Here is a 24981-nt window from a genome sequence, read left to right on the forward strand (position 1 = left end):
AATTCCACTTTCCCTGTTTTCGATTTTTCACCAAAAACTCTTTGTCCCATACAGAAATTGAGTCAAAATTTATGAATCATATAATAATTAGTCGATTCTTTTTGCTCTTTGATGAATCATAATTCAATAAAAAAAAATTTAGAATTACCCCAATTTGTAAAATAAAAAAAAATTACGAATAAAATCCGCTAACAGTGGACTTTTGCTGTTACAATTATGCATTAATGATGAAATTTGAGCTAATTCTATGTTTCTTTCTTAACTAATGCTATGACTAATACGGAAAATATGTGTATTAAATTAGAATATCATTTTAGTCCATTTGTAATTTGGGACATTGGATATCAACGTAGATATTTCATATTACAATATTGATAAATATTAATTAGATTAAATTAATAAAAATATTCTTAAATTTTTTAATTTATTTAAAAAATACATATAAATTTCAATAACATTCTTAATTAAAAAAAAAATTAAAAAAGACACTTCATTGATAATGTTTTGTTTGGAAACACTTTTAAAAATAAATATTTAAAAAAAGTTTATAGGCATTACTATTTTTGAAATGTTAGAAACTTTTATTACAAAATATTTAAGAGTATTTTTTAAAGTTTTTTAAAAAAAAAAAATTAAAAGTAATATTTTTTAAACACTTTTGAAAAAAGAATTAATAACGTTAAAAAAATTCAATTTTTTTAAAAATTAATTTAGCCTATTAATTAAATTTACAAAATTAGTATTTATAATCGGAAGAAAATTAAAATTTATTACAAAAGGTGGGTCCAACTTAGATTTGGTAGGTGACAGATGAAGTGGGTTGCAAATTTGAAACAGTAATCTGTTCCATTCTGATTAACGGACAGAGAAGGAAAATGGAGAAGATAAGTGCGTTCGTTTATGGTAGTAATGCTAACAATTTGCAGAAGTTTCAGTACGAAATGCTCCTCCATTAATGGCGGCTGTGGCTGTGGCTCCCACAAGCTTTTCAATTCTCTGTATTTGGCATCTCTCTCTCTCTAGAACGCGTATGAACGGTTGATGCTGCTAATTTTTCTGCTCTTTTCTTTGTAATGTCTATGATCGGTGCATGTAATGTCTATGATCGGCACTTGTATTGTCTATGATCGTTTCCGCCATGCTTGGCTACTCCTCTTCCTTCTCCTTCCGTCGTACACTTCAGATTTTTCTCCTCTTCGCTGCCATTTCTCTCTCGTGCCTTGTTGTTCTAAGAGAACTCGACTCCCTTCGCGACTTCCCTCTCTTCTCCTTGACTACTTTCTCTGATTCTTCTCCTGCTTCGTTATTCCTCCCTTCCCTCGATGATGACTACAGCGAGCCTTTTGCGGTGAGTTAACTCGGTTTCCTTATTTTTACCTTCCGTTCGTGCTTTGGTTTATTAATTCATTAGTTTTTGTGTTTTTATGTTATTTTGGTTTGTGGCTATCATTCCAGTTTGCTTAATCGTGTTTTTTGCTTCTCGTTCGTTTCGAATCGCGAGTTTGAATTTCATTGATGTGAAAGTGGATTACAGTGAATAATCCTTGATGTTTAGGGATGGGGTGTAATGAACACGAATATGGAAATAATTGTTCCTCGTTGATGATGCCCGAAAATATAGAAACGATTATGGCATACCTTTCTAGCTGAAGTTTTGATTATCTTTTATACGGCTTGCATGTCTGCACTCTGTGTGTTCATCTATTCCTCATCCTCTCTGTCTTTGAAGCATGAAAGCAGAGTTGATTTTGTTTTCTTCTTTGAATTTGAACCTTCAAATCTTTGCTCCATTCTGCTAATTTTGCTTTTCTCTGGGTCTGTTAGGGAATGTGCTAATGCTATTTAGGTTGTCTAATATTGCTATCTTCGAAGCTTTCTTTGTTTTCCTAGTTAAAATTCTAGCATTTTAGTTTGAAATAGTCTACTTCTTGTCCATTTTCTTCCTTATTTTACTTAAGAGTTGCGTGATTTTTCATGAAACCAAGGAAATGATGTTATGTTGTGAATCTCTGAAGAATAAGAAGCTTAATGTTATTTTGGAAGATGAATTTCCTTGCCAGAAGAACATGCATATAGTAGCACAGTGTGGCTGATATGAACAATGTACAGAAATGTAGATAGACTTTCTCTACTTGTATATGTTGAGGATTGTTGGGAGAGAGTCCCACGTTGGCTAATTTAGGGAATAATCATGGGTTTATAAGTAAGGAAAACATCTCTATTGGTAGAGGCCTTTTGGGGAAGCCCATAGCAAAGCCATAAAACTTATGCTCAAAGTGGACAATATCATATGATTGTGGAGAGTCGTGATTCCTAACAATATACGCTTCTTATTTAATTACAACTTGCTTGTAAACTATTATGCTCCGAGTATTGAACTGTTATGGATTGGGGTTTTCTTTCATGCTTAAATTTATACTTTTAGTACCCCTTTTGTCTGGTTATAGGACGCTGATGAGTTTGGACTGGACAATGTCTTAAGGGATGCTGCGACAGAAGACAGAACTGTTATTTTAACCACTTTAAATCAAGCATGGGCATCTCCAAATTCAGTCATTGATCTCTTTCTCGAAAGCCTTAGAATTGGAAATCGAACTCACCAACTGTTAAACCACTTGGTTATTATTGCATTGGATAAAAAGGCATTTGTTCGCTGTTTGGATATTCATATTCATTGCTTTGCTCTTGTCACTGAAGGAGTTGATTTTCATTCAGAGGCACAGTTTATGACACCCGACTATTTGAAGATGATGTGGAGAAGGATTGATTTTCTGCGAACTGTTCTTGAGATAGGGTACAATTTTGTTTTTACGGTACCATACTCTCTCCTTTCACCTTGAGATTGTTGCTTCCTTAGTTTTTAATAACATCAATACTTCGTTTTTCAATTTCCTTTTAAAGGTTGAGATAAGTATTATCGTGTTGAGGTAAATCATTTACTACAAGGCAACTGCATATGGACGTTGACCTTCATGACCGATATGGACAACATGTATCAGGGTGTCTTCTGTCTTATTTGGGTATCCAACATTTACCTGGTTGTCTCGAGTCTAAAGTGTTTGACGACATACACAATATCGAAACCTAGTGTTTGTGCTTCATAACTATATGACATGACAAATATTGAATAGGTATCAAACTGGATGACAATGTATCTTTTTCTGATTAAGAAGTCCATGTTCCAATGGATGGACCTATTCTCTATGGGAGTTCAGGGAGAGGCTTCCAGGCAAGGAAAGATTCCTTTATTGATTATATCTCACCTCTGCTCCACAAGCTCATTCTAAATTAGGAATTCAAGGTCACTCCAGTGACCACTTTGATGTCTTCCTCATTCGCCGTGATAGTGCGACAACACAAGCTTCGAAAGGGAATTAGGCTAAAATTCTTGAACGTGCTTGGGTGGTTTCTCGAGGGGAAATATCTTTTTTGGATGGGGGAATTTCCTTCATCAATCAAATGTCACCTCTCCTCCCCAGGTTGATTAAGGAATTAGGGTCAATCCATTGCCCACTTGGTTGTCTTCCGCCTCCACTATGAACAGTAACTCCCATATTGCAAAACATTGAAGCCTAACCATGTTCTCCCTGGCCTTTCATTTCAGTATCAAATTTCTGCTTACGGTAGCAAGACGTGCCTTTCCTAAATTTTTGTGGTTTGAAATCTGCTATTTAGCTGATCAACATCTCTTATACTTACACAACTCTTGGCTATTTACCAATTACTTTAGGATGTATCAGTTTTTGCTTCCATGTATGCTGAAGGATGGCAAGGATACTTAGATCAAGATATAATATTTTTAGTTTTTATTTCTGTATTTCTTCTAATTCCGCTACTCTTGTTTCTTCCTTCAGGATGCTGATGTTATGTGGTTCAGAGATCCATTCCCATTCTTTGATATGAATGCAGATTTCCAGATTGCTTGTGATCAATACCTAGGCATCCCTGAAGATTTAAGCAACAGACCAAATGGAGGGTTTAACTATGTGAAATCCAATAATCGTTCAATTGAGTTTTACAAGTACTGGTACTCATCGCGGGAAACTTATCCGAAATACCATGATCAGGATGTTCTTAACAAGATCAAATTCGAACCTTTCATCGATGACATTGGGCTGAAGATTAGATTCTTGGATACTGCTTATTTTGGTGGGTTCTGTGAACCCAGCAAAGATTTGAACCGTGTATTAACCATGCATGCAAACTGCTGTGTTGGACTGAAAAGTAAGCTTCATGATCTTAGAATTATGCTTGAGGATTGGAAACGATACATGTCTATGCCACCATATGTTAAGGGATCAACAAGTTCAGTTTGGAGAGTTCCTCAGTACTGCAGGTTTGGTAATATTTCTAGTATTAGGAGTTCCTAGTTAAATATAGTTCTGGTTTAGGGAGTCCTATTCTTTAGGACTTATTAGTCTATTCTTTGCTGCTTAAGTTTTTTTTTTCTGATGATATTTTTAGGGTACATTGTAAAGGCTATATATAGCCTGCTTACCATTAATAAAACTGAATAAGATCCAATTGTTTATATTCTCGGTTAACAATCTGCTGCTGAACTTATCACCCAGCGGGAAAAAAGTTGCAATCATCAAAGTGATCAAACATGGAGGGAATGAGTGACGACAAAACATTAACGAAAATTGACGAAGAACTTGCTTAAAGTAAAAGGTTTATGGAGCTTGGTGGAGAAAGGTTTATGGAGCTTGGTGGAGAATGGTTTTTCGAAACCGGTAGAAGGGACAGAATTGACTGCTGCACAACAAGAACATCTTGACGATGTTAGAGTCAAGGATCATCAGGTAAAGCATTACCTGTACCAGGATCAAAATATCTTTGAACAAATCTTGGACCATCTCACATCCAAGATTGTTTGGGACTCAATGAAGAGAAAGTTTGGTGGAAACGAAGAGGGAAGAAATCACTTCTTAATGCATTAAGAAGAGAGTTTGAGGTTCTAGAGATGAAAAACGATGAAACCATCATTGAGTATTTTGCAAGAGTGATGCAGGTTGCTAATAATAAGATGAGAAGCAATGGAGAAGAAATGCCAGAAAAGAAAATGGTAGAAAAAATCCTATGCACCCTAACTGACAAATTTACATATGTTGTAGTATCCATCGAAGAATCAAAAGATATTGATACTATGTTCATTGATAAATTACAAAGTTCGTTAGTGGTGCATGAACAGAAATTTCGACGCCCCAGCAACAATGATGAAGAACAGGTGCTGAATGTTGTAGGTCGATCTAGTACAAACAACAGAGGGAGAGGAACGTACAGAGGAAGAAGGTGTGGAAGAGGGAGAATAAATTTCAACAAAGCAACTGTTGAATGTTTTAAGTGTCACTACTTAGGACATTTTCAGTATGAATGTCCAAAGTGGAAGAATAAAGCAAATTATGTTGAGCTTAACGAAGAAGATGAGATGCTGCTGATAGCCTCTATAGAACTCCATGGATCAAAGAGAAGTGATGCCTGGTTCTTAGACTCGGGTTGCTCAAATCACATGTGCGATAATGAAACATGTTTTCAAGCTTAAATAAAACTTTTACACACAGTGTCAAGCTTGGAAATAATACCAGAATGAAAGTGTCTGGAAATGTACTGTACAAATGTTTTTTTTTTTGCAAGAAAATCGTTATACCATTGGAGAAGTATATTGGGCACCTGAACTCAAAAACAATCTTTAGAGCCGAATGTTCATTTTGCTTGCAAAGTCATCAATCACAACAATCGGAAGGAGCTTCCTCAAAGTCTCTAATACAGATCAATCAACACTTTGGCACTATTGTTATGGTCATCTTAGCTACAAAAGCCTTCGTATTTTGAAACATAAAAACATGGTGGAAGGTTTGCCATAAATTGTTGATCCAAGCATCACTTGCGAAGCATGTATAAAAGGCAAACAACATCGGACTCCGATTCCAAAACACAGTCAGTGGAGAGCAACTGAAAAATTGGGACTTGTTCATGCTGATTTGTGTGGTCCGATTACTCCCTTTAAGCAGCAAAAAAAGGTATGTGCTTTGTTTTACAGATGATTTTTCTAGGAAGGCATGGATGTACTTTCTCCTAGAAAATTCAGAAACATTTTACCATTTTAAATGTTTCGTGGAAAAAGAAGTTGGAATGCGCATAAAATGCTGGATAGAGGAGGAGAATTCAATTCGGCAGAATTTAATGACTTTTGCAAGCCGCATGGAGTGAAGAGACAACTGACCACAACTTATACTCCACAACAAAATGGAGTAGCTTAACGCAAAATCGTACAGTGATGAACCTAGTAAGAGCTGTGTTAACAGAGAAGAAAGTACCAAAGAGATTCTAGCCTGAAGCTGTTATGTGGGTGAATCATGTCTTAAATCGATCACCAACTCTTGTAGTGAAAGATGTAACATCAGAAGAGGCTTGGAGTGGAGTAAAACCATCCGTTGACTATTTTCGAGTTTTCGGATGTGTGGGATATGTTCATATTTCAAATGCTAAGAGGAAAAAGCTAGAATATAAAAGTGTAAGTTGTGTTTCATTTGGAATCAATGGTGAATCCAAAGGGTACAGAATGTTTGATCTTGTAGCAAACAAAATCATAGTTAGCTATAAGGGAAGGCAGAAGTTGACGCCCACCTATATGGTCAACGGATTATGTTTCTGGTGAAGGTTTATCCGAAGAAGATGATGTTAACATAACATTTTTTACAAATTCAGATCCTGTAAAGTATGAGGAAGCAGTCAAAAACTCGAAGTAGAGGATTGCCATGGATAAGGAAATTAAATCCATAGAAAAAAAAATCAGACCTAGCACTTAGTAGCTCTATCTGGTGCTAAGAAAATTAGGGTAAAATAGATTTATAAAACCAAGCTAAATGAGCTTGGAGAGGTTGACAAATACAAGGCAAGATTGGTGGTAAAAAGATACACACAAGAGCATGAAATTGATTACACTGAAGTTTTTGCGCCGGTAGCTAGAATGGATACTGTAAGGATGATCATAGCTTTTGCAGCTCAGAACGGCTGGAAACTTCATCAGTTAGATGTAAAATCAGCTTTTTTACACGGAGAGTTGAAAGAAGATATCTTTGTAGAACAACCAAGAGGCTATGAAAAAAGGGGAAGTGAACATATGGTGTATAAGCTCAACAAAGTACTGTACGGGTTAAAACAGGCACCTAGAGCATGGTTCAACCGAATCGAATCCTACTTCATCAAAGAAGGTTTTAAAAGCAGTTCTAGTGAGCATACACTCTTCGTTAAAAGGAAGAAAGGTAACATTTTGATTGTAAGCATATATGTTGATGATATTTTGTTTACTAGCAATGACGAAACATTACTGGAAGAATTTAAGTGTTCTATGAAAAAGGAGTTTAAGACTGATCTAAGATAGATGAGGTTCTTTCTAGGGATTGAAGTAATACAACGATCAAATGACATTTTTATATGTCAAAGGAAGTATTGAAGCGATTTGAGATAGAAAATTATAACTCTGTCTGTAATCCCAGCAATTTGAAATAGAAAATTATAACTCTGTCTGTAATCTCATTGTTCCAGGACAAAAAAATTGGTAAAGATGAAAATGACATTTTCAAACAGATAGTAGGAAGCTTGATGTATCTCACTGCCACTCGTTCTGATCTTATATTTGTTATCAGTCTAATTAGTCGTTTTATGGCTTGTCCAACGCAACAACATTTTGCAGTAGCAAAAAGAGCTTTGAAAGGTACAATTAACTATGATGTATTCTACAAAAGGGGAGGAGCGAGTGAGCTGATCGGTTTTACTGATAGTGACTATGCCGATGACATAGAAGACCCAAAAGCACTTCAGGCTATGTGTTTATAATGAGTGAAGGAGCAGGAAATTGGTCATTTAGAAATCAGCCTATAGTCACTTTATCAACCACAAAGGCAGAATTTGTTGCTGTTGCTGCATGTGCATGTCAAGCTGTTTGGATGAGAAGAATACTCAAGGAGATCGGTTCTTTAGAGACAGAAGGAACCAAACTTATGTGTGATAATGCTTCAACCATTAAGCTGTCAAAAAACCCAATTCTACATGGTCGTTCTAAGCACATAAGCGTGAGATTTCATTTTCTTAGAGATCTTACAAAAGAAGGCACTGTCAACTTAGTGTTTTGTGGTACTCGAGATCAACTTGCTGATTTGTTGACAAAGCCTCTCGAAGTATTTCAGAAACTGTGTAAAGAGCTTGGTGTATGTGATATTTCAGACTTAAACTAATTCGGGTCAAAAAGCTAGAATAAGTTAGGGAATGTTAGGAGTTACTAGTCTAGTTTTATGTTTTAAATACGATTATGGAGTCCTATTAGTTGGGATTTAGTTTTATGTTTTAAATACGATTATGAAGTCCTATTAGTTGGGATTTAAGTTTTTTTCGCTGAAATTTTTAGGTTCAACCATTCACAGACTATATAATGTCATTCTTAGAATTAATAAAACAGGGCTCTTGAGATCCAATTGTTTATGTTCTCTGCTCTAACAATCTGCTACTGAACTTATCATCCAGCTCTTAAACGATTTTGTGTTTTTATTAGACATGTTTATGTATTCTCGATTTCTTGTTTATATTTGGTTTTCTTATTCCTTATTGTTCTAGTGTCTGATTTTTGTCACTACAATTCTCCAAGCAAAGAATTGATGAATTCTATCGAACTTAGAGCGATACATATTGAGCATCAACTTTGCATTTCTCATTACTCATTTTGTGAGCGTTAAAAGATAATATTTAAGTATTCATTTTGCGGCAGTTTCTGTAAAATGTAAGTCTGAAGAACATAGCCTACCTAAGATTTATATTAAGCAGGTGGACAGGGTGGAGTTCGAAAATATAATCTCATCTTTAACCCCATCTGAAAAATGGTTCCCACTCTCTTTTCAATTTTCCGTGGAATCTCCTCTTCATTCAGGACATGTCCCTGGAGGACGAGGACGAGATATCTTTGGTTAAAACGTAGATGGAGGGAGTTAATAATAAGGAGTGGAAGGAGTTGGATGCTTAAACCCCATGGGCCGAATGCTTTAGTGAACCTCTTTGTTAAAAGCCTTACAGAAACGAAGTATCAAATACACCAAAGCAAATGAAACAAAGCGCTTATACAACACAACAATACCCAAAAGATGGCCACTTTTATTCTACATTACCACGCCCATAAAGCTCTCATCAGTGTCTACTTCCACTGATAGACAACTGATTTGAAACAACAAAGATCCCTCAAACGCAGTGCTTTGTGCAGAAGCAGCGGCGGCGGAAGCCTCTGCAGTGCCCACCATGGAAGCCCTCTGTCTTGCACACATGGCCGCAGTTGTTCTTACTGAAGCACAACCCCCTGAAGTGGTGGCTCGGAGACTCGCATGTCCTTGCCTCTGTACCCATTGGCGCCATCCCTGGACCAAATCAACCATTTTAATCATCTAACCGAGCTCAAAGAACACAAAAAAACAAAAAGATCAAAGAACAGAACAACAAACAAACCAGTGCCGCCGAGAAGCAGCAGGAGCAGCAGAATTGCAGCTGAAAAGAACTTCATATTCACAGAGAGAAACAGAGGATTTTGTGTTGAGGGAGTGAAAATGGAAAGCGGTTTATATAAAGATTGGGAGACCACTTTGAGGGTTAAATTAGCATAAGAATGATCCAGAAAAGAAGATTAAAAGTGAAGATTGAGTGAGTCATAGAGCACTAAGTGTTGTGGAAGCTTTAGATCTCCGTTCCTTCATGATCCATATGGTTTGGGTTTTTTGAGCTGTCTTTCAATTCCCTTTGTCCCTACCACATTCTCATCTACACTCTTCTTCACATACAGAGTGTAAACACTGTAACAAAATCAGCCTAAAAAATAAAACTTTAATGCTTTTTAAAAAGTGAAACTTTATAGAAGATTTTCATTAAATTTAAAAAACGATAACATCGATCGACACCATTTAAAAATATTAAGAAAATCTCCGATAGCGATTTTTCAATACTATCGTGTGTGATATTTTAAATGTGATCCACGTGTAAGAAGAAAAAAAACTAATTGTCCGTCCGTCTGTATAGGAACGGCCCAAAGCTAATCATAGGGACAGTGAAGTTTCATAGAGTCCTTCTATCGAAGTGCAAGGAGTCTGTATCTTCATGACATGTCTATTTTGCTGAGCTTTTCTTGAGACAATGTGAAGATCATTGCGTCTTTCATATGAGTCAAAACTTACCCGACACGAAATATCACTATCTTAGAACACTTATAGTTACGTTCGCCATTCACCAGGAGTTCGGTCGTCGACTCCCTAATCATCAAATGATCACTAACTTTCTTGTTGATCTCTCAGTATTGCGTAGGTGTCAGTCTACATACATGATTTTACGACTTTGGAAAGATATGTCCTTTTGGTATGACTCCTTTGTTTTTCCAACTAAATATGTAGATTCTTTTCTCGTTCATGCACGGTTCTACACTCGAGTAGGCTTTTTCTCTTCATTTCCTCGATCCATACCATTTTTTAATAGATTCATTCCTATCTTTCTAATGTACCCAAACACAGTAAACATCATTTTATAAGGTAACTTTTCTTGTAGTTTGTTTTTGACGTCATAAATTAAATAGAGGCCACCGCGAACTTTGCATGTAAAAAGAGAATCAACTAACAAATTATTATTGATGGAGATGATTACACTAAGAAACCAAATAACCTCAATAATTTTATTCAAAATCATGCACGTTTGGAAAGTAATCGTTTACGTAAAATATACTTAATGTTCTAAACATTGGAAGAGATCCAATTTTAACTAGCTAGCTATTGGTTCAAAAAGATTACCGGAGTTTGTAGTTGCTCTTAGCTGGTCGGGTTGTCGGGCCACCTTTCACGTTAGAAGAAAGAGCAAAAGGCCCGGGGCATAGCTCGCAATTCCTGAAGCAGGGATGAAGAAAGAGAATTTGGAATCAGAATTTGGAATCAGTGCTCTCACCACTATCATCGATGATTGGGAGATTCAGAAAAGATTCAATAAGTTTCCTTGTTGTACCTTCCCCAGCTAAACTTGAGACTTTATTTAAAACAAGACTAATCGGTATATTTTGAATGGTTATCCTACATCCAAATATGTGAATACAGAGTCTTATGGCTATTTATAGTAAAAGATCGGGAGATATATATGAGAGATATTTGATAAAGATCTGGTAGAGATATATATCGGTAGATATTTCGTAAAGAATCATATGTAGGGTAGATATTTGTAAAGATATGGTAGAGATATATATTGTAAATTATATTTCATGCTTGGTTAAATTTCAAATTATATTTAGTAAACTGAAACCATATGTATACATCCCTGGATTTCAAAAGGTATTTTGTTCGTTCTATGTATTTTCTGTTGGTATATATATATATATATGAAGTGATCAATAAAATCTTTAGCCAATATTCCTTCTTGAATTTTTTCACTCCTGCTTTTGATCGGGTGTGTGCATTGTTGTGCGATCCTAACAACTGATATCAGAGCTAGACGAGATTCACCACGAATTGTGAAGATGGAAATTACAAAGATTGAAATTGAGAAGTTTGATGGATCCGATTTTGGTTTCTAGAAGATGCATATTGAAGATTATCTGTACCAAAAAGATCTTCACGAACCTTTGTTGGGGGTGAAGTCGGATACCATGACCATGGAGCAGTGGAAGCTCAAGGATCGTCAGGCCTTAGGGTTGATCCGATTGACGCTATCCAGAAACGTGGCGTCCAACATCATCAAAGAGAAGACGACGTCAGACCTATTGAAGGCATTGTTGAATATGTACGAAAAACCGTCAGCTATGGACAAGGTGTATTTGATGTAGAGGTTGTTCAATTTATAAATGTCTGAAGGTGGATTTGTTACTGATCATATAAACGAATTCAATATGATTGTAAATTAATTGAGTTCGGTGGAAATTAATTTCGAAGATGAAATTAAAGCATTGATTTTGATATCATCTTTACCCGAGTCGTGGGGTACTGTTGTTGTCGCGATCAACAGTTCTCGAGGATCTAATAAACTGAAGTTTGATGAAATTCGAAATGTAGTTCTCACCGAAAGTATTCGCAAACGAGAAATTGAAAATTCATCTGGTAGTACTCTTATTGACCAATGGGGAAGAAGTAAGGGCCCAAACAAAGGGTAATCAAAATCAAAGAGCCGAGAAAAACCTCCAAATAGACCAAACATAACGTGTTGGAATTGTAGGGGAAAAGGTCACTTTCAGATAAATTGTACAAGACCAGAGAGGATTCTTCATATAGATAGTCAGGATGTCATGCAGTTGGAGAGAAACCCGATCTATTGTTCAAACAAGACACAGAAGGTAATACCATTTCACTCACAAGTTTGCGAAAGATGACAATGTGGTTGGAGAAAATAGAGGGTGCAAATAATCCAACAAACATGTTACAAAATGCGTGAATGTTGGAACATTGAGGTTTTGTGTGAATGTTGGAAATCCAACAAACATGTTACAAAATGTGTGACTGTTGGAACATGAGGTTTTGTGTGAATGTTGAAACATTAAGGTTAGCTAACGTGTTAGAGCTCATCATAGAGTTTTCATATCAAGTTCGGATCGTCTAACCCTTCTAAGCTTAACTCATCATTTGGGTTTGTAGATCCTAATTTCTCATCGTTGGGTTAAAAATGGATTTCGACCATCTAACTCTACTCTATACTATTTTTCAGTGTTTTTAAATATGTTAAATATAAAAGAGAAAAATATATTTTTATATCTGATAATTAAATATTAAAATAACTAAATATAATAGATATATTAAATAAAAATATATTTGAAATTTATATGAAACTTATATTGAGATATTTAAATATAATTTAAACCAATATTATACATGTATTAGATATTCAAACATATTATTGTATATTTGGCAAAAATTCCATCCAAGTTCATATAAACAAAGACTCTTGGGTTAACTTAAATGTGCATTAGACATTTTTCTCTTCATACGGCCCACGCACCCGCATATGAACCCCCAAGTGACCCATATACATATCTCTAGACTTGGTCTTCATCTAGCATGCACTCATGTTGTGGGTATATCATGAAGGGAAGGGATCACGCATAGTTGTACATAATATCGTATCATATCATCATAGTGTGTGCATCTGTATTGATCATAATGGAAAGGTATCCTGATTCACGTAAACAATACAATATGCATGAGGTCCTCATCGTTTAAAATAATGACTTGTATCAGTGATGTAATACATATCTTCGTTCATTTTATGTCATTACATAAGGTAAAAGTACACTACATACCATATTTTCTTCAATTTAAGTTTGCTTAATCTTTAGTTTTGTTTAATTTAAACAAAATCAAAGTCCGATTTGAAATCTTAAGTTCATTCCCAATATTTAGACTTGATTAATAGAGGTTCAGAATTAAAGATTAACGAACGACCCTTTAATTTAATATTTGTCATTGCATAATCACAAGAGAAATGACCACATGATTCAACCAAAACGCTAAGAGGCTAAAAATTAGTTGACGATATTAACGATCCCCTAATCGACTAATAATCGAGGCTCATAATAATACATCTCATAATAATACATCGTAAATAATACATAAACAAGGTGGCAAAGATGGCCACTTTATTCTTTATTCAAAAGTAGTTTTGAGAGTCTAGTTTGAGAGATAGACAATAAGATGAGGATATTATTCAAAATTAAAAGTTTCAAGCACAGTGCTTTGTGCAGAAGCACCGACGGCGGAAGCCCCTGCAATGGCCGCCGTCAAACCCCTCTGTCTTGCAGACACTGCCACAATTGGTGTCACTGAAGCATAGACCATTGAAATTGTGGCTCTGGGATTCGCATTCCCTCGCCTCTGCTACTATTGGCCCCATCCCTGTCCCACCAAGAGCCCTCGCCTCTGCTACCATTGGCGCCATCCCTGTCCCACCAAAAAAACAAATGACTTGTTTTAAAATTTGAAGTATAGCACATATTGTTTTTTTCTTAATTTTTTTTCAATATCCTTATAAAAATGTTTAGTTTCCTGCTCAACTAATCTGAGATCTCACCATCCACCCCATTTCGGAGCTCAAAATTCTCACCGACATTCGATCAACTCTCCAATCTATGTGGGTTCTCACAATCCACCTCTCTTCAGGGGTCAGTGTCTTCATTGGCACTGGCATGGATGGTAAAATCTCACATTGATTAGAGAGGATAACGAAAAGAACGCTCGACCACTCATGGGTGGATTGTGAGACCCCACATTTTGGTTGGAGAGGGCAACTAAACATTATTTATAAATGTGTAGAAACCTTTTACTAGAGAACACGTTTTAAAAACCTTGTATGAAAAATATTTCATTGGATAAACGAGACTAGGGACGGAGGTTGTTTCCGTCCCCACCCAATAAACATATTTTCATAATTCTTAAAAAAAAAAAAAAAAGTACTCATATTTCTAATCAAACATATATTTTCATAAACAACTTTAGACAAATACTTTGAACAAAAGTCAAAAGCAAGCATGATGATTTTGAAGGCGAGGAGACAATTTTCAATCAGCATGCCATAAACACTTTCAATGACCCAAAACTTAAAAGGCAATGCCTCCAAACAAGCACAAAGATTCATTCAACAAACACAGAAGCAAACCTGTGCCAAAAATGAGGAGCAACAAGAAGATTGCAGCTGAAAAGAGCTTCATGTTCAAGCTGTGTTCTTGAGTTATGTTGGATGAAAGTTGATACCCAAGTAGGGTTTATATAAGGATTAAGAGAGGTATTAAAATGATGATGATGATACACAAAAGGCATATAATGAGCACTTGGTTTGGTTTAACTCAGTTGTCTGATTCAATATCCCTTTGTCTCCCACCAAATTTCACTCTTTAATCAATTAGATAGCAACTGGTTTTAGACTAAATCATAATAACTGAGTCATGGGGATTCTTAAAGTTATACCTAAAATCTTGCCTTTATACTCACAAACCCACTTAATTACCTCTTGTTTTCACACATGAATTCAGTTAGATTGAGTTGGGCTCGAAAAATCTTTTGACCAATATAAAATTTTTGGTTAGTTGAATTGGTGACCCGAATAACTGACTTAATCCTCTATTTTTAGGTTTACTTTGTGTTGGATTAAGTTGGATAGTTGGATTTTTTTTTTTTAATTATTTAAAAAATCTTACTTATCTATTGACTATATATGATTAAAATCTCATAAAAGTTCAAATATTAAACGTTCACCAATCACACCTCATCACTAACATTAGTTACAAATAAATTTTTTGTAATAGCTGGAGCGCACCTCTAACAAATATTATCCGTTTTGGACTATTATGTATTGTTGTCGGCCTCACGATTTTAAAACGCGTCTTCTAGGGAGAGTTTTCCACACCATTACAATGAATGTTTCGTTTTTATATCCAGTCAATGTGAGATCTCACAATCTACCCTCAGCGTTCTCCCTAGCACAACTCTTGATGTTTGCCTCTAATACTATTTGTAACAATACAAGTTCATCACTAGCCAATATTGTCCGTTTTAGCCTGTTACATATCGTCGTCAGCCTCACAGTTTTAAACGTGTTTTATAATTCTAACACGTTTTAAAACTGTGAGGTTGACAGCGATACGTAGCAGGTTAAAACAGACAATGTTACTAGTGGTGGGCTTGGACCGTTACTTTTTTTGAAAATAGTAGAATTGGATTGTAACTCTATTTTCTGATTGATCAGGTTAACCCAACTCAACCTTATAATTGAGGTTGGATAATTCGAGTATATTGAGATTATTAAATCATATGAACTGATTTTGCGCGTCCAATTTTGAGAAAGTTACTGTTTAATCTTGTAGTTTGTACGTTAAGGTAAAATTCTCTTAACTTTTGTTAAATTTCATATACTCGAAAACACTTTTATTTAGATTCGGTCTCGGTTCATTCCTATCTCCTTCTTTTTTACTCGAGTATCGCGCCAAAGGACTTAATAATAATAATAATAATATAGAATTCATGATTAAAAATGTTAGGCAAAAGTGGGTTTACTACCTTTAAGATAAATTAAACATCGATTATTCTTAATTAATTTCAGACACAAGTGGGCTACTTGATCATGGTTAATTATTTAAAAAAAACAAGACACTTCCTTTCAAAATGTAATTTCGATGTCCAAAAGGACAACCTGCGATGTCGGCTGCTCCATTAGAAACAAAACAAGACATTGAAAATTAGGTCCATTGATTGAACGTGATACATGATTTTATGAACATTTCTATCTCTCGAGGATGAAAATCAAGAAATCCAACCCTTTTACGTTTCTAAACTCATGCATGTATTATTGTAATCAAAGATTTTGGAGTCCCATCATAAGATTTACGTTAAATATTCAAAATGAGATTACTAGAACGTCATAATGATTTAGGTACATTTTTTTTATACCGGTTTTAAATGTCTTCGTCGTGAGACATAAAAACTCGGACCCCATTTAAAAAAAGAAGAATAGTTTGAGTGGGTATAACATAAAAATATTGTGGGTTCTTGTTACTTCACTCATATTAGTGTGTAATTGGCTAAAACCTTGTCAAACCAAGTTACCTACGTGCTACGTGCTAACTACTGGAAGTAGTTGGGGACAATCTCCATCATGGTATCATCATAAACATAAAAGGAGTGACCTAATGTTTGTGTCTTGCCAACAAAGATACAATGTGGGTCAGCCATACAACATTTTATAAGATCTTTTGCTTGCATGGAACGATATGAGCTATGTAATATAAACTTGTAATGATTACTCATTTGTGTATATAGAAATTGCGTTGAAGTTGTGTGTATGAACTTGTGGCAATTACTCACATATGTGAGATCCCACGGTGTGGAAACCTCTTCCTGTTAAATGAGTTTTAAAAAACTTAAGGAGAAGCCCTTGAACGGAAAGCCTTGAAAACAATATTTGTTAGTGGTGGGTTTGGACGGTTACAAATGGTATTAGAGTCAGATAATGTGCCAGCGAGGACGCTAGGCTCCAAGGAGGTGGATTGTGAGATCACACATCAATTGGAGATGAGAACGAAACATTCCTTATAAGGGCGTGGAGATCTCTCCCTATCAAACGCGTTTTAAAAATCGTGAGACTGACGACAATATGTAACAGACTAAAACGGACAATATTTAATAGTGATGGACTTACATTGTTACAACTCATTTGTGTCGATGAGAATTGTGTCACCACTTTGTCATTGTTACTCATAGTGCCTACTCATGTATGTGCACGAGTTAATTGATTCAATTTGAAAAGGTTTCAGGTCCTTTAATTTTGCGATACATTTTTGTTATCCATATAAATATCTAACATCAACCGGAGACATCCTTTCAAAATAATTTTCTCATGACAAGGAACGTTGCTAGTTGCATCATGAACCCGGGTCTTCTTATTTTTATATTTAGCCTCCACACATTCGTATCAGATGGAAGTTCAACCATCCTCATTTATTCTTAATTCTATCGAAACAAACTAGAGTAATTGAGAGTAAAACTTTAGCTTAAAGCAGATGTGAACATAATAAAGTTTCACATTCTTAAAAGCATTAAAGTTTTGTTTTTTAGGCTGTTTGTGTAACAATGATTACACCCTGTATGTGAAAAAGGGTGTAGATGAGAATATGGTGGGGACTAAGGGAATTGAAAGACAGCTCAAAAAACCCAAATCATATGGATCATGAAGGAATGGAGATCTGGAGCTTCCACAACACTTAGTGCTCTATGACTCACTCAATCTTCAATTTCAATCTCCTTTTCTGGATCATTCTTATGCCAATTTAAGCGCCAAAGTGGTCTCCCAATCTTTATATAAACCGCTTTCCACATTCACTCACTCAACACAAAATCCTCTGTTTCTCTCTGTGAATATGAAGTTCTTTTCAGCTGCAATTCTGCTGCTCCTGCTGCTTCTCGGCGGCTCTGGTTTGTTTGTTGTTCTGTTCTTTGATCTTTTTGTTTTGTTGTGTTCTTTGAGCTCGGTTAGATGATTAAAATGGTTGATTTGGTCCAGGGATGGCGCCAATGGGTACAGAGGCAAGGACATGCGAGTCTCCGAGCCGCCACTTCAAGGGGTTGTGTTTCAGTAAGAACAACTGCGGCCATGTCTGCAAAACAGAGGGCTTCCATGGTGGGCATTGCAGAGGCTTCCGCCGCCGCTGCTTCTGCACAAAGCACTGCGTTTGAGTAGTCTTTGTTGTTTCAAATCAGTTGTCTATCAGTTGAAGTGGACACTGATGAGAGCGTGATAATAGAATAAAAGTGGCCATCTTTTGGGTATTGTTGTGTTGTGTAAGGGCTTTGTTTCATTTGCTTTGGTTATGATTTGGATTAATGTAATGTTATTCATATAATGGTGTCTTTCTGGCTTCGTTTTGGCTCACTTAAGCTATTCTTTGACACTCTCAGCTTCATTGTATCTTTTAACCTCCCTGTCTTCCCATACATTGATATCAAGCTAGAGTAAGCAACTACACATTTGTCAAACCCCTTCTCCTCCATTTCTGCTTTCGAGTACAGCCCGACATGGCAGTAGGCGTTGATCGCTGAGGTGTAACAGCTAAGCCTACCGTGATCCATTCCCATGGGAGCCAACGTTCTCTCTGGCACACCACCTGTTGTCTGCTTTTAATACTCATTGTAATAGCTCAAGTCCCACTAACAGATATTGTCTCTTTCGGACTTTCCCTTTCGAGTTTTCTCTTGTTTTTAAAACACGTCCGCTAAAAAATGTTTCCACATCCTTACAAAAAATGTTTCGTTCTCCTCTTCAAACAACGTGGAATCTCACACTCCACCCATTTGCCTCTTGGGAGCCCAACGTCCTCATTGCCGCACTACTCGGTATCTGGCTCTACCATTTGTAACATACAAGTTCACCATCAGCAAATATTGTTCTCTTTGGGCTTTCACTTGTCCGACTTCCCACCCGATCAGCTTCTCGTAAACCCTAACCCCTTCTCGGGGCGTAGCCATTGACAATTCCACAGAAAATGCAGTCAGACACTCCAATTTTAAAGCCCTTCATCACTTCCACAATCTCAAGTGCCTTCTCTAATGACCCTTGTTGAATATACATCAATATGAGCTTTAGAAACATTGCAGGATCTCTCAAAAACTTCTTGGCTTTTGCCTCATTGTAAAGATCTTCAGCCAGTTAAACTTACTGAATGCTTGCAAATATGCATATCAAACAGGAGTAAATGGTATAATCCTCTTCAATCCCTTTCTTCCTCATATCTCTAAAGAACTCAAGGAATTCGAACACTCGCCCTAATTTCGCTTATGATTCGCAAAGAATCCCATCAATTTTTGCCGAAAAGGGCGTAAAATTCATAATCTTAATCTCAACTACTAACCAATCTACAACAAGTATCAATATCAGTGCAAACACCATAATCATCAAAATCTCAAGAAACTAACAAAATCAGCTCCCATTTCACGTAATACTCGTAGATCTAATCCTTCAGGGAGTTCAAAATCTTGAAGAAGAGTCCAAACCGATCTCGGTTAGGGCAATGGGGGATTGTTCGGGGATTGGGGAAAGGAATTCAAACGAAGAGATCGAAGATCGAGAAAAAGAGAATGAGACTAGTGGCTGGGATGATGTGTTAGGAATCACGAATCTCCACAATGGTATGGTATTGTACTTATAAACTCACGATCTTCCACTAAATTAACCAATGTGAGCTCTCGAATAGCCTCCCCTTAATCAAGGCTCAACTCCTTTCTTTGGAGCCCTCGAACAAAGTTCACCATTTGTTCGACACTTCAGTCACTTTTGACTAAGTTTAGGGCATGGCTCTGATACGATGTTAGGAATTACGGATCTCCACCGTGGTATGATATTGTCCACTTTGAGCATAATCTCTCATGGCTTTGCTTTGGGCTTCCCCATAAAGCCTCATAAGATAGTATTCCGCACTTATAAACTCATGATCTTCTATTAAATTAACGAATGTGGGACTCACCCCAATAATCCTCAACATGATGGGATTACCTGAAAGAGCTCAATGGAGGTGGTGACCAGTTAGTAGAGTCGGTAATGGCCATCGGAGATAAAAGTCCGAAGGCATGAAAGGAGGATCATAATGCTATGTTGACTTCTGGCAATTGAGAGGAAAACATGACCGAAAAAAAAAATTGAACGAAAATTTCTTCAAGAAAAAGAGGGAGAATATTTGCCTTAATACTCAAAATGATTGTTATTTGATTCAGTTTCACATGTTTAAATAACAAACCCACACAATTGAGTACAAATTTAGCCGAAATGGCAAGCAAAAATTAGACTCTTTCATTGGAGGAAACATTAATTCAGATATTTCGAAAGTAAAAAACAAATTTAAGGAAAAGCATAGCTTTTCCATACATGATATGTAACTTTTCCATAACGTGTTGGTTAACATCTTGTGTCAGCCACTGAATTTGTGCCACGTGGGAAGTTTCTGGACACATAGGCCTTGAGGGATTTTCCACGTCAGCATAATGTAATACGGCCATGAATAAATTATAATGAATTCTCAATTTTATCTTGTAAATAATTAAATAGAAAATTATCCTATTATAAAAGATTACATAATTTAATTTCACAAATTAAATAGAAAATTTTAATTTTATATAAGAAAGTAAAGGAGAGTTAAGTTATTATCAACGTCAGGGGTACCCAAGAAAATAATTCGATTTTTGGGGTGCTATTGTTAATTTAAATTTCTATAGGGGCATTTATGAAAATTAGAAAATTCATCAAAACCAGGCAGGCCCTAAGCTTGCGAACTGGTGGACGCCATGGGCCAAGCAAATCTGGGTTAAGCCCTAATTGGGTTTCGTTCTTTTCATTTCTCAATTCGGTGCTGCTTCAGGTTCAGTCCCGATTCGGTCTGGTCATTTTCAGAATCCCTTCGCTTTTGAATTTCAGTCCCGCAAGCAGTTCGATTCGCAGTGGCGCGGTTGGTCTATGCCCATAAACCCTAAAACCTTACAGCTCTGGATTTTACCACCCATTACTCTAATATGAGCATCCATTGCTTTAAAGAAGATGAAGCTTTCCGTTGAAGTTCTTGCATTTGCTTCACTCTTCTCAGCGATGTTACTTTTCTTTCGCAGTCTTTTCCACGTTAGTCGCAGAGCCTCTTACCGAGTAATCTCTCTATCTTTGAATTCCTCGCATCCGGGTTGCCTTTCTTTCAATGTATTTAATGGCCCATCATCGTTAACGTCAATGAATGGCTACTACATTTCTTGCCCCTTTTTCTGGTTCACTAGCTTTCTTTGTATATTTCGGCTCCCTTTTGTTAGTTACTCGATTACAAATGATTCTTTTGAACTTTTAGACATTGGTTCCCTTCGTAAAATTATACAACAAGACCTCTGGAATGATCCTAAGATTGTTGTTTTATTTGATTCAGCACTAGCGCCCATTTGGGTTTCTAAGATTTTAGTTGAATTGAAAGAAGATCCAAAATTAGCCCTTAAGTTCTTCAAATGGGCTGGAACCCATATTGGTTTCCGCCATACCACAGAGTCTTACTGCATTATAGTTCACATGCTGTTTCGTGCGAGAATGTACACAAATGCCCATGATATTATGAAAGAAATGGTTTTGAAGAGCCGTACTGACTTGATTTTACCCGTTTGTAATGTATTTGATATTTTATGGTCGACTAGGAACTTTTGTGTGTCAGGAACAGGAGTCTTTGACGTTTTGTTTAGTGTTTTGGTAGAGTTGGGTCTGCTTGAGGAAGCTAATGAATGTTTCTCAAAAATGAGGAAGTTTAGGACTCTTCCCAAAGCACGTTCTTGCAATTTTCTCTTGCATAGATTATCAAAGTCAGGGAATGGACAGTTGGTGAGGAAATTTTTCCATGACATGATTGGGGCTGGTATTGCACCTTCAGTTTTTACCTACAATGTAATGATAGATCACTTGTGCAAAGAAGGGGATTTGGAAAATGCTAGAAGTTTGTTTGTGCAAATGAGGACGATGGGCTTTTCTCCAGATGTTGTCACATATAATTCTTTGATTGATGGCTATGGCAAGGTTGGTTTATTAAAAGAATCTGTGTATTTATTTAATGAAATGAAGGATGTAGGTTGTGTTCCTGATGTAATTACCTATAATGCTTTGATCAATTGTTTCTGCAAGTTTGAGAAGATGCCTCAAGCTTTTGAGTATCTCTCTGAGATGAAGAACATTGGGTTAAAACCAAATGTTGTAACCTATAGCACATTGATTGATGCTTTTTGCAAGGAGGGAATGATGCAAGGTGCCATTAAACTTTTTGTTGATATGAGAAGAGTTGGGCTTTTACCTAATGAATTCACATACACTTCTCTGATTGATGCCAATTGTAAGGCAGGTAATTTAACCGAAGCATGGAAGTTGTCCAATGATATGTTGCAAGCAGGAGTTAATTTAAACATAGTCACCTATACAGCTCTAATGGATGGCCTTTGTGAGGATGGAAGAATGATGGAGGCAGAAGAAGTGTTCAGGGCAATGCTGAAAGATGGAATATCTCCCAACCAGCAGGTTTACACTGCTTTGGTTCATGGCTATATTAAGGCGGAGAAAATGGAAGATGCTTTGGAAATATTGAAGCAAATGACCGAATGTGGCATCAAACCAGATTTAGTACTCTATGGCACTATTATTTGGGGTCTCTGTAATCAAAACAAACTTGAAGAAACTAAGCTTATTATTAAAGAAATGAAAAGTCGGGGTATCCGTGCAAATCCTGTTATATATACAACAATTATAGATGCTTATTTTAAGGCTGGAAAAAGCTCAGATGCATTGGATCTTCTTCAGGAGATGCAGGAAGTAGGTGTTGAGGCAACCGTTGTAACCTACTGTGTATTAATTGATGGCTTGTGCAAAACAGGTATGGTGGAAGTGGCAGTTGATTATTTTGGTAGAATGTCTGATTTTGGTGTACAGCCTAATGTTGCAGTTTATACGGCCCTCATTGATGGTCTTTGTAAAATTAATTGCATTGAATCTGCCGAAAAGTTGTTTGAGGAAATGCAATGTAGGGGTATGACTCCGGATAAAACAGCTTTCACTGCTCTAATTGATGGCAACTTAAAGCTTGGAAATCTTCAGGAAACTTTGAATTTGATTAGCAAAATGACAGAATTAGTTATTGAGTTTGATTTGCATGCTTATACGACCTTGGTTTCGGGATTTTCTCAATGTGGTGAGCTGCACCAAGCGAGGAAGTTCTTTAATGAGATGATTGAGAAGGGCATACTTCCCGATGAAATTTTATGCATATGTCTATTGAAGGAGTATAACAAGCTTGGACATTTGGATGAAGCCATCAAATTGAAGAACGAAATGCAAAGGAGGGGTTTAATTACTGAAAAGTGCAGCCATGAAGTTCCCAGTCTAAAAACTTGAGGAGTCCAATCCAATCGTCTTTGGTTTATGGAAGCAGAGTTTGTATTTCAATTGCAAGCACATGTGGTATTTAGTTGGAAGTCAAAGTTATATGATGACCGAAGAAGCTCGCCATTTCAATGGGTTTCTTGTTTTATCGAAAGAATTTGCAGGCCCTGCATGATGATGTATCTGATGTTGGTTTTGGAAGTACTGGTGCAAAATTTTCCATCTGATAAGATTCGATTCGATACTTCTAGTTTTTAAATGACATTTTGCAGAAAAATCCCATCATGTTATGCGTTCTTTGATCATCAATCTTCTATGAATGTGAGTGACAGTCTTTCTCATCCTCTTCCTCCTTTTTCCCGAAAGAAGATCTTTATTTAGATATAGGTTACTAGCATGCTATTTTTTGCATTTATATGAGATTATAAGTGATACCTTTTTCTTCAATGATTTTGAATGATGCTTCCCTCTTGCTTATCAACTAATTTTGCATGTCGGTTTGCAGGTCCAGAGAGGTTCCTTCATCCTGTGGCACGAGATATTGGTTCCCATGGAATCATTCTGGTCGGTTATTATTACAGATGGAAACCTATTCATTCAAATTGAAGGTCAGCACTTCCTATAATGAGCAAGGTGATAACCTCATTCTTCATGCTTGTTTATACTTGAATTTCAGTATTCAGCTATGTAAGCATATGGTCACTTTTGTAATGGGTAAAGTGGTTAGTAAAGCTGCTCTCTTCTCATGGGACTGGAGGTTCTCACAGGAACCAATCTTTTTTTTGCTGTTCTTTCCTCCATTGAGAAAGAGTGGAAGGTTCTTATGGAGATTATTCAAAGCTTTCAACCTAACCCAAGAGACTCTTTGAAATGAATTCTTGATTCTTTCCAGTTGTTTATGAGCATCTCTTTCTTTTCATTTTCCATGATTGGTCATAGTATTTGGCCAACAAATCTTGCCAGGAGGATTTGGATGGCCAAATTCCTATGAAACTCTTAACATCCCTCTGATTTCCTTCTCTCAATTCTATGAATACGCCAAGTCATGCTAACTTACCTTCCTCCTCAAATTTATGGTGATTGCCATGGACATCAATCATCTTTTCATTCATTGCCTGTTTGCTTACAAATGCATGTTTTCTCGATCTCTCTTTTGCCCCTGTAGGTTTGCCTGAGAGTATGAGTGCAATTGCGTTGGTTTTTGGCTTACAATTCCATACTGACATCAAGATTTTATAAGAAAACCAAATAGATCAAGTCAACGAAACAATAAGCCCATCTGTATTTGCAATTTTGAAACTATACAGGATAGAATAGACCAATACCAGTACCTAATTGACCAAACTGACCTGATTCAATCAGTTTTGGTTTTCATGGACATGCCTATCCGTCTCTTTCTGAGTTCTGAAAGACTGTGGTGCACCCCCCCCCCCCCCCCCCCCCCCCCCCCCCCCCCCCCCCCCCCCCCCCCCCCCCCCCCCCCCCCCCCCCCCCCCCCCCCCCCCCCCCCCCCCCCCCCCCCCCCCCCCCCCCCCCCCCCCCCCCCCCCCCCCCCCCCCCCCCCCC

General features: G+C 36.8%; 5 protein-coding genes across 10 annotated transcripts in view; 3 read left to right on the forward strand and 2 right to left on the reverse strand.

Moving 5' to 3' along the window:
* Positions 1–887: 887 nt before the first annotated feature.
* On the forward strand, positions 888–8317 carry LOC111431304 (uncharacterized protein At4g15970-like). Of its 2 annotated transcripts, XM_023067897.1 has the most exons (4): positions 888–1348; positions 2448–2813; positions 3855–4360; positions 8276–8317. In XM_023067897.1, exons 1-4 carry the CDS (start codon positions 1124–1126, stop codon positions 8283–8285), a joined length of 1107 nt encoding a protein of 368 aa, XP_022923665.1. In that variant the 5' UTR covers positions 888–1123; the 3' UTR covers positions 8286–8317. The 2 variants fall into 2 exon arrangements, with proteins under 2 accessions (XP_022923665.1, XP_022923668.1); XM_023067900.1 differs by lacking the exon at positions 8276–8317 and having other exon boundaries at positions 3855–4476.
* Positions 8318–9060: 743 nt separating this feature from the next.
* Positions 9061–9624, reverse strand: LOC111456129 (defensin J1-2-like). The gene is made up of 2 exons (XM_023097903.1): positions 9490–9624; positions 9061–9401 (listed from the first exon to the last, which is right to left on the reverse strand). Exons 1-2 carry the CDS (start codon positions 9542–9544, stop codon positions 9229–9231), a joined length of 228 nt encoding a protein of 75 aa, XP_022953671.1. The 5' UTR covers positions 9545–9624; the 3' UTR covers positions 9061–9228.
* Positions 9625–13524: 3900 nt separating this feature from the next.
* On the reverse strand, positions 13525–14758 carry LOC111462987 (defensin Ec-AMP-D2-like). The gene is made up of 2 exons (XM_023106818.1): positions 14647–14758; positions 13525–13931 (listed from the first exon to the last, which is right to left on the reverse strand). Exons 1-2 carry the CDS (start codon positions 14696–14698, stop codon positions 13714–13716), a joined length of 270 nt encoding a protein of 89 aa, XP_022962586.1. The 5' UTR covers positions 14699–14758; the 3' UTR covers positions 13525–13713.
* A 2944-nt stretch (positions 14759–17702) lies between these two features.
* Positions 17703–18458, forward strand: LOC111430172 (defensin J1-2-like). The gene is made up of 2 exons (XM_023066338.1): positions 17703–17954; positions 18043–18458. Exons 1-2 carry the CDS (start codon positions 17900–17902, stop codon positions 18213–18215), a joined length of 228 nt encoding a protein of 75 aa, XP_022922106.1. The 5' UTR covers positions 17703–17899; the 3' UTR covers positions 18216–18458.
* A 2345-nt stretch (positions 18459–20803) lies between these two features.
* The window catches only part of LOC111460688 (putative pentatricopeptide repeat-containing protein At2g02150), a 6266-nt gene continuing 2088 nt past the window's right edge, over positions 20804–24981 (forward strand). The window contains exons 1-3 of one of the 5 annotated variants that reach the window (XM_023103957.1): positions 20804–22909; positions 23210–23736; positions 23921–24048. In XM_023103957.1, coding sequence (XP_022959725.1) covers positions 21064–22909; positions 23210–23427 — 2064 coding nt within the window. In that variant the 5' untranslated portion in view covers positions 20804–21063 and the 3' untranslated portion in view covers positions 23428–23736; positions 23921–24048. Of the gene's footprint in view, positions 23737–23920; positions 24049–24981 lie in introns of all 5 variants that reach the window. The other 4 variants (XM_023103941.1, XM_023103950.1, XM_023103924.1 and 1 more) reach the window with 4 other exon arrangements.

This window comes from Cucurbita moschata, unplaced genomic scaffold, assembly GCF_002738365.1.
Source record: "Cucurbita moschata cultivar Rifu unplaced genomic scaffold, Cmos_1.0 Cmo_Scf00002, whole genome shotgun sequence".
NCBI lineage: Eukaryota > Viridiplantae > Streptophyta > Magnoliopsida > Cucurbitales > Cucurbitaceae > Cucurbita > Cucurbita moschata.

What these genes read in the sequence shown, in the direction of transcription:
- LOC111431304 (XM_023067897.1), top strand. Translation starts at nt 1,124, where the DNA reads ATGATCGTTTCCGCCATGCTTGGCTACTCCTCTTCCTTCTCCTTCCGT. An exon ending in ACTACAGCGAGCCTTTTGCG is followed by an intron (nt 1,349 to 2,447) that starts GTGAGTTAACTC and finishes GTCTGGTTATAG; the next exon opens with GACGCTGATGAGTTTGGACT. An exon ending in GGTACAATTTTGTTTTTACG is followed by an intron (nt 2,814 to 3,854) that starts GTACCATACTCT and finishes TTCTTCCTTCAG; the next exon opens with GATGCTGATGTTATGTGGTT.
- LOC111456129 (XM_023097903.1), bottom strand. Translation starts at nt 9,544, where the DNA reads ATGAAGTTCTTTTCAGCTGCAATTCTGCTGCTCCTGCTGCTTCTCGGC. An exon ending in GCTGCTTCTCGGCGGCACTG is followed by an intron (nt 9,402 to 9,489) that starts GTTTGTTTGTTG and finishes GATTTGGTCCAG; the next exon opens with GGATGGCGCCAATGGGTACA.
- LOC111462987 (XM_023106818.1), bottom strand. Translation starts at nt 14,698, where the DNA reads ATGAAGCTCTTTTCAGCTGCAATCTTCTTGTTGCTCCTCATTTTTGGC. An exon ending in GCTCCTCATTTTTGGCACAG is followed by an intron (nt 13,932 to 14,646) that starts GTTTGCTTCTGT and finishes TTGGTGGGACAG; the next exon opens with GGATGGCGCCAATGGTAGCA.
- LOC111430172 (XM_023066338.1), top strand. Translation starts at nt 17,900, where the DNA reads ATGAAGTTCTTTTCAGCTGCAATTCTGCTGCTCCTGCTGCTTCTCGGC. An exon ending in GCTGCTTCTCGGCGGCTCTG is followed by an intron (nt 17,955 to 18,042) that starts GTTTGTTTGTTG and finishes GATTTGGTCCAG; the next exon opens with GGATGGCGCCAATGGGTACA.